Source organism: Camelina sativa, chromosome 13, assembly GCF_030686135.1.
Source record: "Camelina sativa cultivar CO46 ecotype springtype chromosome 13, ASM3068613v1".
NCBI classification, from domain to species: Eukaryota; Viridiplantae; Streptophyta; class Magnoliopsida; order Brassicales; family Brassicaceae; genus Camelina; species Camelina sativa.
This window is the reverse complement of record NC_141892.1, coordinates 4,842,999-4,862,377: the sequence shown is the minus strand read 5'-3', so window position 1 is coordinate 4,862,377 and position 19,379 is coordinate 4,842,999. Positions and strand designations below refer to the sequence as shown.

The window sequence follows — 19,379 nt, the reverse complement described above, 5'->3', positions numbered from 1 at the left end:
GAAGTGTTACCCTAATTAATTTCCCGTTGTATAAGTTTTTTCAGATTTAAAAAAAAAAAAAAAAAAAAAAAAAGCGAATCTCAATTAACAAAAGGTGTATTTTTCATTTGATGGAATTATCCTAATAGGAAACCAGTGAAGAAGTAACTAACGTCAGCAACTCTAATAACTCGATCAAAATCACAAGTTTATCCAAAACAAGACAGTAAGATAAAAAAGATGAGAGACACTGTTATTAGAACAAGAAAAGAAAAAAACCGCCCTATGTGTTCATTTGAAATTTTCGGATACCCTAAAAATTGAAGATCTTTCTCCACCGTGAGTGACTACTATTATTCAATTCCTTTGTCTTCCTCGTTCCGTTATTGCTTGTTTCTCTCCATCACTCTCGTTTTCCCAATTTCTAAACCCTATTTCTTTTCTGGGAATTTTTATTCGCCTGTTGTTGATTGATTGATTGAAGTTCCTCTTCTTCACGGTCTGGTGAGTCTAAAAACCTTTAGCGATTGGTTTCAATTCTTACTTCGTTACTTACAATCCGCGCTTAGAATTTTTACCCAGTAATGAATAGGGGGTTGGTTGTAAATTAGTGAGGTGAGCATGGCGAACACAACTGCTCGCGGGCAGATGATTTTCCAGGACGAGAATGCATTAGCTGCCCATGGAAAAAGTAATAATCTTTCCCTACTTCTTCAATCTTTTGGTTTTCTCTTTTTCTACAAGCAGCAAAATTTGTGTGTGTTTTTTTTTTGATGATGACTCGTTTGATTGTCCCCAAGGTAGCAAAATCTTTTGTAATTTAGAAAAGATATGAAACAGTAAGGACCTACCAAATTGCAATTATTTTCTCTTGGGATATGACATCTTGGTTCTTATGCTTAGGTTCAAATATAACTATGTTTAGTTCAGCTTTGTTGTGTCTATCTCGCATCTGTTTATCATCAGTGTAAAATGTTATAACTGTGTAAAAGTCAGAAGCATGAGAATGTTTTTTTTTTTTGGGGTATCAGTGTTAAGTGTGCTTTCCTTTCTTTGATTGAAGATTTCTATTGTTTTGTTTCTGATTCCTGTTCTGAGTGTTTTTGTTTTGTTTGACATTGTTGTAGAGGTGGTTGCTGCGGGAAAAGGTAAGGGATCGCTAGCAGCTCCAAAGAAATATGGGGCGGGTTTTGGAAGCCGCAAGGCTCTCCATGATATCACAAACAAGTCAAAGTTGCAACCTCAAGCTTCTTCCAAGACGACGAAGAATGTTGAGGGATTAGACTTTGACATAGCAAAGGAAGGCTTTTTGCATGACCACAGCAAATGCATTGAAGCTCAACAACAAAGCCAGTGGGACAGCTACTTCGCTGAACATATCATCCTTCATGGACATGGTAATATTGACTGCAAAGAAAGGACCCCAATTTGTTTTTCTCCATACTGTTTCAATTTAATGTTTCCTTTGCTTGACTTAATCTCTGAAGCCTATTCTTGTTCTGCTTTCCAGATACCAAGATCAAGGAAGTGATTCCCGAATACAATATTAAAGAGGTAAGATATTAGCTTTTCCCTTACCTTATCTCTGTCTATCTAGACTCTGCTGAACTGTAAGAGAATCGTTCTAAGGTCAATGGTTAAGGTAGGCCATAAAGGTTTAGAAAAGCCAAACACATAGCATCCTGTTCTAGCCCTTGTTTTGAGCAACTTTTATGACTCTTTTTCGTTTGTTTTTGCGCCCAAGATGGATGATGATACTTGGGATGAACTCAAAGAGGTACCAATGGAGGAGTTTTCCAATTTGCTGGAATGCTCAACTCAATGGCGCTCACCACCAGACTCACCTGTCCATTACCATTCTTCGTTACCTACATCGCCTTCGCCATGGCGTTCTGAAACCGTAGAATTCAAGCTCAAGGAAGATGAAGATGAAGACACCACCTGAGTTCCAGTTCTACTTGGTTTTGACTTTTGTTAGAACAATATCAGTAACTTTTTAGTTTCCGATATTATGATGTATCAACAAATATGCTTGAAAACCAATTACTGAGCATTGTTTCTGAGTAAAAACATTGTATGTTTATAGGATTTACAGCATGACACCATAAAGAATTTACAACTCTATCACAATCAACACCCGACAAATATCCCAAACTACAATGAAAGAAGCACTTTAAAACATCTAATTTCTCTCTATATATATCTGTTGTTATATCCCGAGGTTCTGCACTCACCTAACTCGGGCATAGGAAAAAAATAGAGAACTGGTTGGTGTTAAAGAGTTTCAATGAGGCAAGTCCTCACTGGCTTTGTCAACCATGCGAACATTGTATTGTTCATAGACTCGTCCTCTGTTATCTGCCCACCATTGCTCTGCTTGTTTCTCACTAAACCTTTTTCGGCTGTCAGAAAACAAATTGGTCGAGCAAAGTTACAGTCCCATCTTCGGACACATAAATCTTATTGTTTCTTTTTAGGTAAGATGAGAAACTATTGTACCTGAACCGGACGCGTTTGAGATCTCTAGCCCCTCCGGATAAGGCTGTAAGAGTGATATAGACTCCAGGTTCATCCTGTTCAACCCATTCCTTCTCGCTCCGTGCTTCATTCGTTGCTTCACCATTCCCAAATACAGGTGTCATGGTCCCATTAGAAAACATTGGGGTATTTGTGCCATTCAGCTCGGATTCTTGGCTATTTGGTTGGTTTAAGATATTAAAAGGGTCAATGCGACCAGGGCTGGAACCAAATGAATTCAGAGACGGAGGAGACTTCACAGTCCGAGCTGATCCAACAGGTAATCTTTCAGCCATGTCCTTTAACTGCATAGTTGCGTTGATCCTTATATTCAGTATAAAAAATAGCCACTCAGTGCATAAACCATATCTATTTTTTAAACTTAGAAATTACTTGAGCGGTAAGTGATTTGATCACTTCTTTTGCTGCCTTGCATCTCGTCGTTTCTTCATTAGCGATTGCCAACGCCTCTTTTAGCTGCTTGGCTGTTCTTTCCAGCTCAACTTCTTGAAGCTGGGCCTTCCTTGTAAGACTTTCAACCTGACATATCATTTACTGGTTAGCAAAAACGCGGTCATATATAGAAACTGACTTACTGAGGCAGTAATTAAATTTGAAAATGAAAAAAATGTTTCTTCACGGAACCAAGTAAATTGGCGGCCACACCTTCTGAAACCCTATACCGTGATCTAACCAACATGGTAAAATCCGGAACGTAATTCACCGTGATCAGGAAACACAGAATGACAGAAACATAGTAGCAAAATTTCACCAACTACGTTTTTTGCAGCAATAGATGTGTGAGGGATGATGGAAATAAGAGAAAGAGCAAAGTTACCTGAGATCTTAGCTTAACGACCTCTTGGCTTAGGTTATCATTGGTTCTCTTAGTATCATCCACTAAAAATTTTGGTGTAGCTAGTCCCGAAAGAGTGGGAGTTGGTGTAGTTGAACGAGGTGGACTAGGACGTCTCGATATTGGGGAAGTTGCCCGCGACACAATTCGAGAGCCAGGAACAGAAGCTGAGAAGAACTTCTTTGACGCTCCAAATACTGGATTAAAAGACTTGGCTATGTTAAGCGCACCCCGTTGAGAGCTTCCACTTGGTATAGGCGAGACACGACTACTATTGAATTCGTATTTCTTGTTCTTCTTATATCGATTATCCACTTGCCTCATGGAATCCATCAATGAAAATCTAGCTAACTGTCCATCGGATCTAGAATCGAACTTGTCATCTTTTTCAATGGGATCTGATCCCTGGTTAATGCTTCCTCTTCTACTCAGCGAAGAATGAGAGGATGGATCAGTTTCCATGGTCTTTTTCAATTTGTTGAAACACTTGTCACACACTCGATATGGTTTGCTCGGGTTCGGTGCCATACAAGCTTTCAACGACTTTTTATTAGTGCACGAGTGGCAAAACACTAGTCCGCAATTATAGCAATTGTGCCTCTTTCTTTTAAAACTGAAGGGCTGACGGCAACCTGAACACATGGACTGGTCCATCCCTGATGCCCACCTGTGAATGCAGACAGCTGCTGTGAAGTTAGAGCCACAGGCAATACTTTTCACCTGTTTATCCTTAAGCGACTCTACCAATGTCGGAGAATTTCTATCATCTACATCTCCATGACCAAGTCTACCATTTGATCCCTTTCCCCAAGTGTAAACTTCGGTCCTCGAAGTTAAAACTGCAACATGATAAGCACCGCAAGCTATCTCTTCTACAAAACTCTTGTGAAGTTTACCTTCGACACGGCTTGGAATTTTTCCATCTGCATGTGAGTTTCCCAGCTGACCATAGACAGGACTGCCCATAGTATAGACATGGCCTGCTGTTGTAAGTGCAACCGTTAGACTGTGCCCACATGCAACTTGACAAAAATTGGGTTCAACAAGAGCAGCGACACAGGTGGGCACAAGTTTTGGTTCTTTATTACCATGACCAAGACGACCCTTATCACCATCACCCCATGTAAAGAGCTTTCCAGAAGAGCAATTACTCGAGCTTGAGCTCCCAACCATGACTTCCACAACTGCTGCTGTGTGCCATACACCACAAGCTGCCCGGACAGTGCGAAGACCTTTCAAAGAGTCAACCTCCCGAGGTGTGAAAACACTTTTTTTGTCTCCATGGCCCAAAACACCAAAGGTCCCATCACCAAAAGTAAACAACTGTCCAGCAGAAGTAACGACTGCTGTGTGGTAAGGTCCACAAGCAATAGATGATACATGTATCCCTTCAGACAGAAAATTAACCCTCTTAGGGACCCAGTGACTGACTTCATTTCCATGTCCAAGAACACCAAAATCTCCTTTACCCCAGGTATACAAATCTCCTGATAGAGTAACTGCACAACTATGAAATTCACCACATGCTACGAGCTCGATATTTGTGGTGTTGAGTGCATCGATGAGCTTTGGTTGTTGAATATTGGAATCAACACCGTGGCCAAGCCTGCCTTCAGATTCCTCTCCCCAAGAAAAGCTTTCTCCTTGTTTTGTCACAAGGACAGCATGCTGTGCACCACAAGCAATATTTTGGACGTCAAGTACTACTGTAGATTCTAAAGCTTTTGGCAATAAGGAATCCATTTTTATTTCAAATGAACTTCCAACTCGACGGTTTCCACCACCCAAAACACCTTCTCCTATGCCTTCCCCCCAGATGAAAACATCTCCTAATGCATCTCCATCATCATGACCAGACCCATGGCTCGAGGAACTAACAGCACTTGACATACTAACTCTAAAAGCATCCATGCCCATACCCCTCATATGTCCATGCATGCTATCCGAGCCTCCAGAATGAACAGAGATAGTTGCAGAATCTGAGGGATAAAATCCTTTTGGAGGAACCGCATATAATGCCATGTCCGAAAATGCCTTGTCAAGGCCATTCTTAGGCGGGCTCTCAAATGGACTGTGAATGCGATGGTGATTAGAACCATCCTGAAAGGTAAACGAAAATGTATTTAGCTAAAGTTCACATGCACAAAAGTGTACACAGAAAACTTCTTCCAGTACCTTCTGAAAACTGTCATTGCTACTAAATGGAGAGTGTAAAGGAGAGGTTCTCCGGGTATATGTTCTCGGGCTATTAGCTTCAGATGGTGTACCGTCACTTCTTGATTCAGTCCTCCTGTTTCTTTGATGGCAATGCGAAACCAAGGCCTTAAGACCAGTAAACCACACCTCAGCCTCATCTTTGTCCTTGCATATCTACCAAATAAAAATTGTAGCAATAGATTAATTAATTTCAAATAACCACAGTAGTTTTTCAAATGACAGGGTAACTATTTTTATACAAAAGCAAAAAAAAAAAAGAAAATAATTTAAGAGAATCTCACCACATCCAAAGACCTGTCGCTATATATGAGTGAAAACGACTGATATTCCTTCTCGGGACGAGGATACCTCTGAAAAATAGGCTACAAAAGAACCACCATTGCTAGAATTATCAAAACATCAAACGAGATAGGTAGGGCGCAAATATGCACCCTTGAACTAAGGAAACTAACAAATGAAAAGTTGCATTAATGAATATAATAGTCCCCATGAACTCGTTCTAGGTATTTTACTCCAAGCTCAAGAGAGAATTAAAACCACATCATCAACACATGAACTTACAGTGCGTTGTCCAGATATGATCCTAGAAACATGGCTCAGCTTCAGATGTTTCTCCTCATTTCCAGAGAACCATATCAAAACAGTTTCATCCTGAAAATTACCGGCAACTATTTCTTAAAGACCAAAAAACGAGCTACACGTAAATTAAGTTGTAATAGCAAAAAGGATTGCAAAACAAATATCACCACCAGCCATCCATAAATAAACCAAAGATAAAGAAGTTGAAACTATCTGCTAACAAAAGGAATATAACGGAATAGAAGAAAACAAGACTTACATTAGAAAGGCGAAATGGGCAGAACTTAGGCTTCCCTCTTCTTCCATACTTAAGCAAGTAAGCTCCCTTTTTCAGGGCAATGATAGCCTGAGTCAATCAAATAGCATTCCATAAGCCAAGTAGGTGTGAATCTTTGCAATGGAGATACCACCTCAACAATAATAACATCAGGAAAAAAAAAAAAACAGTTGACACAAACACAGAATATAAGAAGCAATGCACACACTGAAGTCTTATGTATGTCAATGATAATTGCATCAAAGAAAAACTATCCGAGAAATGATGACCTTTGAGAAAGGTTTAACTCCACAAATCATGAGTTTCCATAGCTTAATATCAAGCTTCCATAAATTAAGGTAAAAATTCTCATAGACAACCCCTTGAGTTAAAAAAAAAAATCTAAAAGCCAGCTCAAACAAAGAATACACACTCTTCTTCTCTAACCTAAGAAAAATCCCAATTGAACAAATTCGCCCGACATGTATAAAATCTAATTCCGAAGAGACTTAACCATAAATGATTCAATACAAGTAATTATTAATAACAAACATAGTCTAAGCAAATGAAATCATAAAATTAGAGAGCAAAATCGAAGAAAGGGAACATATATATATATATATAACAAACCTGCTCGATATCTCTCTCCACAGGACCAGCTCTACTAAGATCCGAAGCCATCCTTCCGTTTCTCGACATAAACTTCTCAAGAATCGAAACCCTCCATCAACCCAAAAAACCTCCGCGAAATCCACACTTGCTCTAGCTTAGAAAAAGCAAAAAATCTAAAAGGCTATCTATATATACATTCACGGAATCAATCAATCAAATTATTCATCGCAATGATCGTCTGATCTCGAAGCAACTTCCAACACATTCACTTCCATTTGAGCTAACTTTTTTTTTTCCCAGCTCAAATCGATTTCTGAAAGAAGAAAAAAAATCGATCGGAATAAAGCAAAAAGAAGAGGAATCAGAAGGTGATGGTGAGCTTAGGCTACGCGAGAGAGAAAGTGAGAAGAAGAAAAAATGGGGGAGGTAGAGAATCTAGAGAGACATGGGCATATGATGATCTAAGGGATGGATACTATACGCAGTTTTCTAGCGACGAGCAACAACAAAAAAAAAAAAAAAAAAAAAAAAAAAAAAAAAAAAATAGAGAGAGAGAGACCAAAAGGCAGATTCTACAGACTAGAGAAAATAATAAAAAGTAAAATCAATTTTTTTTTAAAAAAAAACATTAGGGGTCTAACAGTTTTTATTATATAGTTTTAGCACAATTTAATTTGTGTTTTATATAAATTCATATATTCATTACTAGATAAATGTTTTGCATCATACACCAATTTAGTATTAGAAATATATATATATATATAAGATAAATTATAATTTTGAATTAATTAGTTATAAACGGTATAATTTTAAGAAAAAAATAGATAAAGGGTACAATTTGGATTATATTACTTTATATATTTCGGGCCAAACATAAATATTTAAAAAGCAATATAGTTTATTACAAATTTAATTGTGAGAATTTATTAAAATAACTCGAACTAATATGTTAAGTTAGTATCGATTCATATTTAAAACTAGATCATTGTTTTGCACCATACTCAAATATAATATATTAAAATATATATATATAAAATGACAAAATTTTCATTTTATAATTTAGTTACAAATCAGATAACTAAATTACAAATTTAAACGGCGACAATTGTTTGAAAACTTCAACCAAATATGTTAAGTTAATATTAACTCATAGTTAAAACAAGTTGTTGGGTTGGATTGAGTCTGTGACTGGCATCAATGTGACAAATGTACTAGTACTAAATTCATCTGTGCATTACCTTATTGAATCCAACATGTATAATCCTAGCTGAAAAAAATAATCTGCGTTATATATCTACATATATTTATCTTTTTCTGAACAGCATATTATTATCTTTGAAAAAAGTTTGGTGTGCGTTTTGAAGAAGGCCCCGTGTCTTCGGTATAAAACTGAAACATTTTAGCCTACGTCCTCTTTTGGGTATACAATTTTTGTGCCCATTATATTATTGATCATTGAGGCCCATTTTTTAACAATCAACCATACATCTAATCTGATACAAATTCTAGGGTTGTTGTTTCCCCGAAATCAAACAACTAAACCAAGAAAGAAAAAAGAAAAAAGATGTTAAGGTAAAGGTTCTCACCTTTTCCCCCTCCTAGTCAAATTTGGGGATGTGGTTTGGAATGAAAGAAAGAAAAACAAAAGAACTATTTAGTAATTTCAAAACCCCGATGTTAAACCGTCGTTCAAGTTGTCTAGGTCGTCGCCTTTAAAATTAGAGAAATACAAAGACCATAGACCATCATCATATGTGAATCGTCGAACTTCAAAGGTCTAGTTGATGTGGTTATATATGCACCATATGTTTGCGATGTTAAGTTGGACAACGAACACATTCAAAAATTGGGATATAACTTGTAAAGTGATAAGGCATAAGGGAGTATGTATCTGGACCATTTATCTAATTCGTCATTTGGTATAGTTGTCACGAAATCAGCCACGGGTTCAACGTGTTGTTGTAATTAGAATTGATAAATTACTAAAATAAAACTAATGATTTGATCTTCTAATGTATAACAGCTACTTCTACGACTTTATGTAACATTTCCAATTAAAATACTATAAAAATGCAATTTTAGACCAAGAAATTAAAACAAATAAATGAACAAAAAGCCGAGAGGATTGACCAAAGAGCCCACTTCAGATTATCATATGCAAAAAAATTAAACCCTGGAGTCGTTGACAATTCAAAAGTCAACTCTCTTCACGTAGTTGCCTTTCCACTACAAACAAAACACGAAGACCATAAAGACTAATCCCTCTATATATACTATTCATCTCTTAATAAGACAATCCATAACTTTTGCAGCTGCTTGAAAAACAAATTAAATCTCGATCGCTCAGAGATATATATATATATGATGAGCAAATCTCTACTCAATTCTTGTTTTCCTATCATCCGTAGACGCCAAGGAATAGTCACGCTCGTTTTCTTTGAGCAAGGATCAACCAAAACCCTATGTGGCTTCAAGAAACATGTTGCTGGAGAAATCATGTTTGAGTTTCCTGATCAAATTGTGTGCCATGCAGATTCTTTCTTCATCGGTCGTCAGGTTCCAGCTTTAGCCATGGACGACTATCTTATCCCAGGTGAAACCTATTTCGTCTTGCCCATCGAACGTTTTGCATACAGAATCTTAACCACTTCGTCTCTCTCAATCTTCAACTCTAATCTTGAAAACGTTCGGTCGGGTACTCCTCCGTTGAATTTCACGGCGCCGTCGAGTCCACCACCGTTTGAATATTCTCAGGGACCAAACGGGAAGATTCTGATTAAAGTTTCTCCGGATTTTATACTTAGTCGTATGTGTAAAAACAGAAACAGCAGAGAAGAAGAAGAAGAAGCAATAACTTGCGGTGAAAGCAGTTCGATTTGTAATTCTCCCGAGTTAAAGAAGCAATATGATCAGCTTGTTGGAACGAGAGAGCACATGTGGTCACCGAATTTGCAGACGATATCCGAACATAAGATTAGGGTTTCTCCATTAAGGTTCTTCAGTCTTAATCGGAAGCAAGAAGAAGTGAATTGATTGGCTTTGGAAAAGAAAAATAGTGAATTGAATAGGCTCTTAAAATTATTCTTATTTCCCTTGTATTTTGTTTTTGAGAAAAAAATGTAAAAAGATTAAAAAAAATGTAAATTAATTAGAGTTAGTTAGTTGGTATTGTTTGGTTACAAAATGTCGCATGAACAAGTTGGCAAATTGAATGTTTTGGGTGTAATTCTACAAAGTAATATATAAATTTTGTTAGGTACTCCAACATGTACATTTGATATATATGGTTCATCCTTGAAAGTTCAACTATTATAACTCTCTGTCACATGTCATTGGCTTTGTCTAATGGTCTTGGTCTTAAAAGAGATGATAAATTAAAGAAAACAACAAACAAGTATTCTTCATTTTCTTCGTATTAACTCCGCATGATAATGTCTACTTTTTCAACTTTTAAGTTTTCTATATCCCAAAAAAAAACCCTAGATTGGATTAATGGAATGATACATATACACGTACGTGGGATGTTTCAAACTGAAACGCCTCCTTCTCTTTAGTTGAAAGTTTCACCTAAATAACATACGACATTTTTTCCTAATTGGTTTTAGGTGGTCATTGCGGTTTAATATAACGTTTGCACTATTACAAAAATATCATATAGCCACTTTTCTGTCACGATCACTCCGTTGCTTTTTTTTTTAAATAGTGACGAAATAGTCACATAAAATCACAGAAATGAAAAAATAGTAAAAACGTGACTAAGTCGTGGTCTAACCGTGGCAAAAATAGTCACGACACAGTCACATGAGTGACGTCACGAAACAGTCACTTTAAATTTATGATAACAAAGCCACAAAGTAAAAATATGATAAAATAGTGACCAAACACCCACAATAAAATAGGTTACAACGTCAGAGCCACAAAGTAAAAATGTGATCAAATGTGTTATCATGTTTTAATTTAATATCAGTTTTATAAGTTTAACTATACCATTTTCTTACAGCATAATTTTATTTATTCATTGTTTTACACCTAATTATTTAAGTTGAATTGGATCAGCGAAACAACAGTTATTTTGGTTTTCCCTGGTCACAAAAAATTAATCACCAAAAAAATATTTGGGTTCCTGGGTAAATAGAGTAACTTTAACATCAAAATTAATTTTGGTTTCCCGGTTTAGGTTAAAAGCAATAAAACTCTCGTCCTCATATCTCTGCCTTCATTCCTAACTTAACACTTAGAAAAAAAAATATCTCATTCTCAAATCTCTCACTCAACAAAACACACTTCAGAAACATTCAGGGTTTCTCCAATTCGAATCGCGATAACTTTGTCAGGCAAAGCCTCCGACCGTCGTCGCACACGGCCTTCCGATTTAAATCTACCGTATAAATCTTCTTCTTCTCTTCTCGATATAAGTTTCTTTAGATCCTATTTCAATGTATAAATGTTTAGGTTTTTGGGTCTGTTCTTCAGATCTCCTTTCAATGTATATGTTCTGCTTTGTTTGCAGATATGCAATAGAGAAGGCCTGCAAGGTCTTCACCTTTGGGCTCTCCCATTCCTCCAGGAGCTATTGGATCTGCAATCGCAACATCTTCAGCCGCAAACAACTACGTTCGTAGAATCGAAGAGGCACTACTACATACTGCCTCAAGAGATGCCCAACCACACCTTCATCCAAGAAAAATCAATGGCGCTTTATGGTAATTAGTTAGCAAAATTCTATTAATGTGTATATCATGAATGTATAATCTTCTTTGTCTCTAATTCTTAATTTTTTCTATCGGGTTCGGTATAGACTCATGTGTCCATGGGTTAATCTGGATAACTTGGCTAGGAAACTACATGGGACCAAAGTCAAGCTGGAAATTTGTTCCTCAGGAGAGGAAAACTAACGGGTGGCAATCTTTTGTGGTAAGTGTTCAAAATTTATACTACTTTTTTTTACTCTACATAACTAAGTTCACTTACTCACAAATACTAATGTCTTCTTTTAATATTGTAGCAAAACTTCTATTGGGAGTGAAGGTACTCTTCAAATAACTTTCATTTTTGTATTATGTGGATGATGTTTTGTAGGTGTATGATGTCTGCACGTTTTCATTCACAATCCATAAGAGAATGTTCATTGTTTTAATTTAGTTTTTGTTGTGACTAGTTGTTTTTGACTTTTGATCTGAATGTTTGTCTTTGATTGTTGGTTTATATTAATTTTGGTTTTATATCCATTCACAGCGGGGTAATTCAAGTAAATGACGCTATATTCACAGCGGGGTAAGTCAAGCAAATGACGCAATTATGGAATAGGCAGTGTTCAATACTGGAATTTTGATCCTTCTAAGACCTTCTCTTCAACGCAACCTCGACATGGACTTGCGTATCTCTGGTTTGGGTAAGAACTCTGAAACTGTCAACACAAATGTTGAAACGCTCAAGACTGACATGAAGACACTCAAAGATGATATGATTGCCTTGAAGAGTGAGTTCAAGGACGAGATGGTTGCAACACGAGCTTCACTAAATGTGATTCTACAGGCTCTTGGGGTGAATTCTGCTACCCTCCAACATGTTAATCATACTCAATCTTCTGATCCTACTGAAACACCTATTAATCCCACTGTCCTGAATGCCGCAATGCCTAACACTGCCTCGACCCTGACTCCACCTATGACTCGAGATCAACAAGCTGACTTTGAACAATGGTGTGCTACTCGTGACTTTACTTCACAAGCACTTAGATAAGTGGTGTGTTTCTTACTTTATTGCGTATCTTGTATTTTTAGCTTGCTTCACAAAATAATTGCATCTTTCGTAATCCTTAATCACCTTTTGTAAGTTTTTTGGAACCTTATGGATCTTTTTGTAAAACTTTGGAAATCTATGGTAATGTATTATAGGTTTTATATTTCATGTTTCAGATTTTTAGAATTTGTATTTCACGTTTCAAATTATAGAATTTTGGGGTGTAGGTTTCAATTTCTAAATTTATCACAATCACCAGGTCACGGTGGTTCGTGGTTAGAAAAAGCCATCGTTTAGACACAAGTGCTTCGTGTCTACTTAGTCACTGAATAGATATGAACTGAATTGTGGCTAACTGACCACAAAAATTTGCCTGACTATTCCGTGGCAATTAATGTCATGAAATACGCGTGTCAAAATCGTGACTATAACGTCAAGAAAAGCCACGAAATATTTTAGTCCACGATCGTATATACACAACTTTTTTCCATGTCTTGTCATGTATAGGAGTCATATAGCCACGAAAATGAGACCTTCTCCATGGAATATTCCATTGCTATAGGCTCTATTTTTATTAGTGTTGGATAGGTTGTTCGAAGTTCGAACTCAGGGTTGTTGTGGCTCATTGTAAGTAGGTTTTTGCGATGTCCTCTAAAATTGTTTAACCATTTAATTTACATTGATGTATATTTTTTTAGAAAAATAAGGGTAAAAATCCAATTTTTAGAGACTCGAAATAGAATTTAGTCTAAAATGTGGTAAAAATGTAAAATCTATGTTTTACTCTTAATATACTTATATAATATACCTTATTACTACAGCCTAACACGAATTCTGAAGCATATTTTTAAAAGAGCCGTTGGGTTCTTTCAATAAGAGAGTTTTGGTGATCAAGTGTCGAAATTAGCCAATGGAAATGCTATAAGAAGTCTTGTCATATAGTATCTTGTTTGATGGATTAGGCATATTCACTATGACCAATGATAGGAAAAGAGTGGTTAGCTATGTAAAACCGTGCGTAGGAGTGTGGTACATTTGTTGAATACGGAATATATGTGAATAAGCTAGGCATCCCTACACCATCGAGAAATGTTTTGGATCTTAGATTTTAGTAGAAATATGGATCTTGGCCCATTACTACTAATTCTTTTTCACAATATACTATTATTCATTTATACGTAACAATTTTCTTACTGCTCATATCTTCTACATGGAGTAGATACATCCATCATACATTCTCATTCTTTAAACCACAGATTTTTAGCAACAATATCTAGAGGAACACAAGGCAGATGAACTTACTATTAACAGTACAAGTTTAATCTCAAATGACATTACACACATGACGTTACTAAAGTGGACTCCTACTGTGAGCACCACCAACCAAGCTATCAAAGTCAATGGTTTGCTAGCGTCCAAAAGCATCCGGCATAAACCGATAAATTGAACCGGCCAATTTGGGATCCGGTCCTTTGAATAAGAAAAAAGGGAGGGGGCGCGTAGGGCCAACGCATGTCGGAGGGAAGTGAGACAGCACGCCACCTCCGCCGATTAGGCAAAGAAGCATTAGTCTTTGTCTCTCTCTTTCTAACTCTCAACAAGTCTCGACGCTTCCATTATTGTTATTGCGAACATTTTCTTCTCTCGAGCCCCGTGCCTTCTGCTCCTTTTCTTTTGCTTTGTCATAAATCTACTGGTCTGCTACATTGCTTTTATTTTTTGTTTTCTAGTTTTATTTCTTCTTGAGAATGTTTAACACTTTTTTTTTGTACTTCCCTAAAATCGTCGTCGTTTCTTTGGAAATGTTATCACTCCCCCACCTTAATCCCATTCAAAAGTTAATTCCAAACGACTAAGATCGAGAAAGAAGACCATGGATTTCAAACACTTGGATATTAATTCTTTAATATTGTTGGGGGTAGATTCATGTTGAAACCCGGAAGAATATTTAATATAGGTCACTTAAAAACATTTATAGTGGCCATGAGAACACCCACAATGATTTAGAATGGTGGGTTTTACATATTTATTTAGCACAAAGATCTCCAAACAAAAGTTCATAAAAAAAAGACCTCAAAACAAAAGCAATGATTCGACGGCCGCAAAGCGTGGGGATGACCCGACGAACATTTAATTGAAAGGTTTCTTTCACGTGCATTGCCCAAACTAATTATTCTCGTCAAAAGCTTTTTTATAGATAAAAACATTTAAAAAACAAAAAAAAAAAGCTCCTTTCTTTCTTAATTGCAATTAAGCCTACGTAAAAAGATCCGGAAATTAAATAAAAAACTTAACAAAATTTAATCTGAATGATTTTGGTAAAATTGAATTATACTACTAATAATAGAATAGAATTCAGATATCCTCATCATTAGAAAACTAGTTTTTGACTACGTTAGCTATTTACTTAGCTTCTCTTAAATCAAAAACTAGAAAACAGAAAAGCTACAATCATTCAAGGTCTAATTCTATTTTAAATTTAATCGTTTTAAGAAGAGGTAATCAGTTTGGTAGCATTGGCAAAAAATTTCTTTCGTACAAATCAGTTTGATTTGAGGTTAAATGAAACAAATATTTGCCTGATCCCTAAGACTGAAATGCCTCCATGGATGACGGAGTTTAGGTCGATTAGTCTCTGCAATGTGAGTTATAAGATTATCTCTAAAATCTTGTGCTTCCGGCTTAAGCGAATTCTTCCATCGCTTATTTCAGAAACACAATCGGCGTTTGTTTATGGCCGTTTAATCACAGATAATATCTTTATTGCTCAGTAAATGTTTCATGGTTTGAATACAAATCCTCACTGTAAATCAGAGTTTCTGGCTTTCAAGACGAATATGAGCAAAGCCTACGACCGGGTGGAATGGGATTTCTTAGAAGCAGTAATGATTCAGTTGGGGTTTGATAGAAAATGGATTTCATGGATTATGTGGTGTGTTTCCTCAGTTTCATATCAAGTCCTTCTTAACGGACAGCCTCGGGGTTCTATTAAGCCTCAAAGGGATTTACATCAGGGGGATCCTTTGTCTCCTTACTTGTTTATAATTTGCACAGAGGTTTTAATCGCCAAGATTAAAAAGGCTGAACGAGATAATAGAATCTCAGGTATCAAGTTAGCTCGGGAGTGTCCCACTATTTCACACTTGTTGTTTGCAGATGATAGCTTGTTCTTCTGTAAAGTAGAGGCGGCTGAATGCACTACGGTTATGGAAACTATAGGAGACTATGGGAAAGCGTCGGGACAAGAGGTTAATCTGGAAAAATCCTCCATCATGTTTGGCAAGAAAGTCTCGCCTGATATACGGACTCAGCTAAAATCTGTAATGGGTATCTCAAAAGAAGGTGGCATGAGTTCATATTTGGGTATTCCAGAAAATCTTCAGGGTTTGAGGACCAAGATCTTCAGCTATGTCAATGAGCGTTTGGATGATCGAGTAAATGGTTGGTCTGCAAAGTATTTATCGAAAGGTGGTAAGGAAGTTATGCTTAAATCGGTAGCGTTGGCTCTTCCAGCTCATGTGATGTCTTGTTACAAATTACCGCAGGAGCTAACGTCTAAATTAACGAGTGCTATCTCAAATTTTTGGTGGAAATCTAATGATAAGGCACGAGGTATGCATTGGATGGCCTGGGATAAAGTCTGTAAGGACAAGTGTGATGGAGGATTGGGTTTCCGCACTTTGGAACAATTTAATGACACAATGCTGGCTAAGCAGTATTGGCGGTTAAATCATTATCCGAATTCCCTGATGGCTCGGGTTCTGAAAGGCAGATATTTTCGGAACAAACATTCTTTACAGGCCAAGAAGCCATATTCTCCTTCTTTTGCTTGGAGAAGTATTTACTCTACAAAGGGTTTGGTCGAACACGGATCCAGATGGGCGATAGGCTCGGGCTGCCAGGTTTCGGTATGGCGAGATCCTTGGATACCGGATTCTCAGCCAAGACCAGCTATTGGCCGAGGGAGATTGCTACATCCCAATCTAATGGTTAATCATTTAATAAACCCAATTACTAAGGAGTGGCATATGCCAATCCTGGAAGAGTTTATGGACCCGGAGGATATCCAGATTATTCAATCTATGGAGGTCAATAAAGTCTTTAAACCTGATAGATTGATATGGCACTATACTAAGTCAGAAAAATATTCGGTCAAATCGGGTTATCGGCTCGCACGTGAATTAATTAAAGAGGTTGAATATGGGCCGACGTGTACGGCCCTTATGGCACATGCATGGAAACTTGAGATTCCCACAAAGTTCCAACATTTTTTCTGGCAGGTTGTCTCTGGTTCCCTCCCTGTGATGAAACGGCTTGCTCACCGGGGTGTCCGGTGTGATACTTTATGCAAACGTTGTGGTTCGGAGGTGGAGACCATAAATCATGCACTTTTTGAATGCTCTCAATCACGGCGGATCTGGAATTTATTTTCGGGTGACATATGTTCCGGAGACTTTCCTTATGGCTCGATCTACTCGAATCTAGATTTGCTCTTCTGGCGAGCGCCATCCCAGTCGAACATTTCGGATATAAGCCTTCGCTTACCATGGCTTATCTGGTCAATTTGGAAGGACAAGAATAAAAAAAGTTTTCCAAAGACTTACGGCAGAGCCTATTGACGTTATCAATCAGGCAGCCAATGATAGAGTGTTATGGGAAGCGACCAAGTCCTCTTATTAGGACTCCATCGAGCTTTTGCTTGTGGAGGTTCGGGTTCCTTCTCCTCGGTGTCAGGTTGATGGATCTTGGAAGGCCTCTGTTCCTTTAGTGGGTTTGGGCTGGTGGTTTTGTAACAATGAGGATACCACTCTGCTATTAGGAGCACGGAGTCTACGACGTAGTCCTTCCCCCCTACATTCGGAGGTACAGGCGTTGATTTGGGCGATGGAATCCCTTTTGGCGGCAGGTGTTGATTGTCAAAGTTTCGAGACGGATTGTGCAGAATTAGTGGCGATGGTGCAATCTCCTGATGAATGGTCCGTCTTCTTTATCCTGTTGGATGAATTCTGCTTCCTTCGATCCTCCTTTCCGGCCTTCATGTTTTCACGGATCCCGCGGTCGTCAAATGTTCGGGCCGACTGTCTTGTTCGTTCTTCGCGATCTTTATCTTTTGAAACTTCATTTGTAAACTCTTTTCCTCCGGTTTGGGCAACCAACCTTGGGATTATTTTCTAATTTAATGTTTGGTTGACAAAAAAAAAGAAAAGAAGAAGACATAATCATGGGAAGAAATTCACAGGGGAGACTTGTTATGTTCAATTTAAGTATCAATGTTAACGTTGGTCGATTCCTTTTTATTTTTGTTTAGCAAACAAGGTTACTTGATCCTAAACATTTTATATTTACTATTACATAATTCATGTCTCTTGAATGATCACATCTCTAACGTTTATGTCCTTTTTATCTTACATGGTCTTGATTTGATTGCGTGAACAAAGCTGAATGCATATAAAAATGTGGTTCCCATCGAGAAGTTATCAAGCATGTATAGTGTTGAGTAGAGAAACAATAGCTCAATCAGATAAATTTGTGTTACAAGGTCTTGAATTAACCTGGTTACTACTACTAAACCAAGTAAACTTCGAAGGCTTGACCCAGGCAAGCTCTGACACGCAATACCATTCTTTTTCAAACTATCGTTGAAAAGTGGAATTTTTTTTTTGTTATGTAGCTTATATATACTTTTTATGAAAATTGACTCGAGATATCATGGAAGCAATCTTTGGCGGTTGTGTAAATAAGAAAGTCCAAGATATATCTCAACGTGTGTGATTAGGGCTGGACATTTGGATAACCCGATCGGGTTCGGGTATTATCCAATCGGATTCGGGTAAACGGGTTTAGAAAAATAGAACCATTAGGTATTTTTAGATATATGGGTTCAGTTCGGTTTGGGTACTATCGGGTTTGGGTCGGTTTGGGTTACAAATTTTAGAACCCAATTAGTACCCGAACTACCGGGTACCCGAAAAAATATAATTAAAATTAATTTAATTTAAATAAATTTAATTAAATTTTGACTTATCTGACAAAATATTTTAGATATTTTGATTATTTTTGATATTTGGGTATAAAACTAAATGAAATATTCAAAATTGATTATAATTTTGAGGTAATTGCATTATATTAATGATAAATATTCTAAATATGTTTATATGTTCTGGTTTAATGGGTACCCAAACGGGTACCGGGTATTACCCGACCCTAATTTAAATTCACGAGTATTAGAAAATAGAATCCAATAGGTTTTATAGGCAAACTCGTACACAACCCAAACCTAGTTTTTCGGGTCGGATTTCAGATTGGGTATTCAGACACGGTTTTTATGACCATGCCTATGTGTGATAGTAAAATCAAACAACGAACTTTTTTCCTTCGTATATGTTAAATTTACTCAAAACATTTACATTTTGGATTTTTCGTTGGTCTTCTTGTTTGGTCTGCAAAGCATTTCACATTTATGTGGACCATTTAAAATAGTATATATATATTTTTTTTCTTCTTCTTGGTTGTAAATTGTAATGTATGGACGGTAAGCAATCCAACAGTGTCGGAAGGACTAATACAAAAATATTGTATATATGGTTCAGTTTATTCTTTTCTTCTCGGTTTTGTCGGTAA

At 37.1% G+C, this 19,379-nt stretch overlaps 3 protein-coding genes across 6 annotated transcripts; 2 read left to right on the top strand and 1 right to left on the bottom strand.

The window, feature by feature from the left end:
* Positions 1-172: 172 nt before the first annotated feature.
* On the top strand, positions 173-2,091 carry LOC104735250 (protein PATRONUS 2-like). 4 transcript variants are annotated; one of them, XM_087480489.1, is made up of 6 exons: positions 224-318; positions 464-483; positions 591-670; positions 1,107-1,376; positions 1,490-1,533; positions 1,724-2,091. In XM_087480489.1, exons 3-6 carry the CDS (start codon positions 601-603, stop codon positions 1,922-1,924), a joined length of 585 nt encoding a protein of 194 aa, XP_087336615.1. In that variant the 5' UTR covers positions 224-318; positions 464-483; positions 591-600; the 3' UTR covers positions 1,925-2,091. The 4 variants fall into 4 exon arrangements, with proteins under 4 accessions (XP_010453302.1, XP_010453303.1, XP_087336615.1 ...); XM_087480488.1 differs by having other exon boundaries at positions 259-318; positions 562-670; XM_010455000.3 differs by having other exon boundaries at positions 173-483.
* LOC104735251 (PH, RCC1 and FYVE domains-containing protein 1) lies at positions 2,009-7,580 on the bottom strand. The gene is made up of 9 exons (XM_010455002.3): positions 7,035-7,580; positions 6,408-6,494; positions 6,131-6,220; positions 5,851-5,931; positions 5,528-5,722; positions 3,335-5,452; positions 2,890-3,036; positions 2,479-2,801; positions 2,009-2,381 (listed from the first exon to the last, which is right to left on the bottom strand). Exons 1-9 carry the CDS (start codon positions 7,101-7,103, stop codon positions 2,264-2,266), a joined length of 3,228 nt encoding a protein of 1,075 aa, XP_010453304.1. The 5' UTR covers positions 7,104-7,580; the 3' UTR covers positions 2,009-2,263.
* A 1,727-nt stretch (positions 7,581-9,307) lies between these two features.
* Positions 9,308-10,275, top strand: LOC104735249 (uncharacterized). Its single transcript, XM_010454998.2, has one exon. It carries the CDS (start codon positions 9,378-9,380, stop codon positions 10,047-10,049), a length of 672 nt encoding a protein of 223 aa, XP_010453300.1. The 5' UTR covers positions 9,308-9,377; the 3' UTR covers positions 10,050-10,275.
* The last annotated feature ends 9,104 nt before the right edge of the window (positions 10,276-19,379 follow it).

Excerpts from the sequence above, each read along its gene's own strand:
- LOC104735250 (XM_010455000.3), top strand. The coding sequence starts at position 601 with ATGGCGAACACAACTGCTCGCGGGCAGATGATTTTCCAGGACGAGAAT. Across the intron at positions 671-1,106 it reads ATTAGCTGCCCATGGAAAAA|AGGTGGTTGCTGCGGGAAAA; the intron begins GTAATAATCTTT and ends ACATTGTTGTAG. Across the intron at positions 1,377-1,489 it reads TATCATCCTTCATGGACATG|ATACCAAGATCAAGGAAGTG; the intron begins GTAATATTGACT and ends TCTGCTTTCCAG.
- LOC104735251 (XM_010455002.3), bottom strand. The coding sequence starts at position 7,103 with ATGTCGAGAAACGGAAGGATGGCTTCGGATCTTAGTAGAGCTGGTCCT. Across the intron at positions 5,932-6,130 it reads TCATATCTGGACAACGCACT|CCTATTTTTCAGAGGTATCC; the intron begins GTAAGTTCATGT and ends GTTCTTTTGTAG. Across the intron at positions 5,453-5,527 it reads GCAATGACAGTTTTCAGAAG|GATGGTTCTAATCACCATCG; the intron begins GTACTGGAAGAA and ends TTTACCTTTCAG.
- LOC104735249 (XM_010454998.2), top strand. The coding sequence starts at position 9,378 with ATGATGAGCAAATCTCTACTCAATTCTTGTTTTCCTATCATCCGTAGA.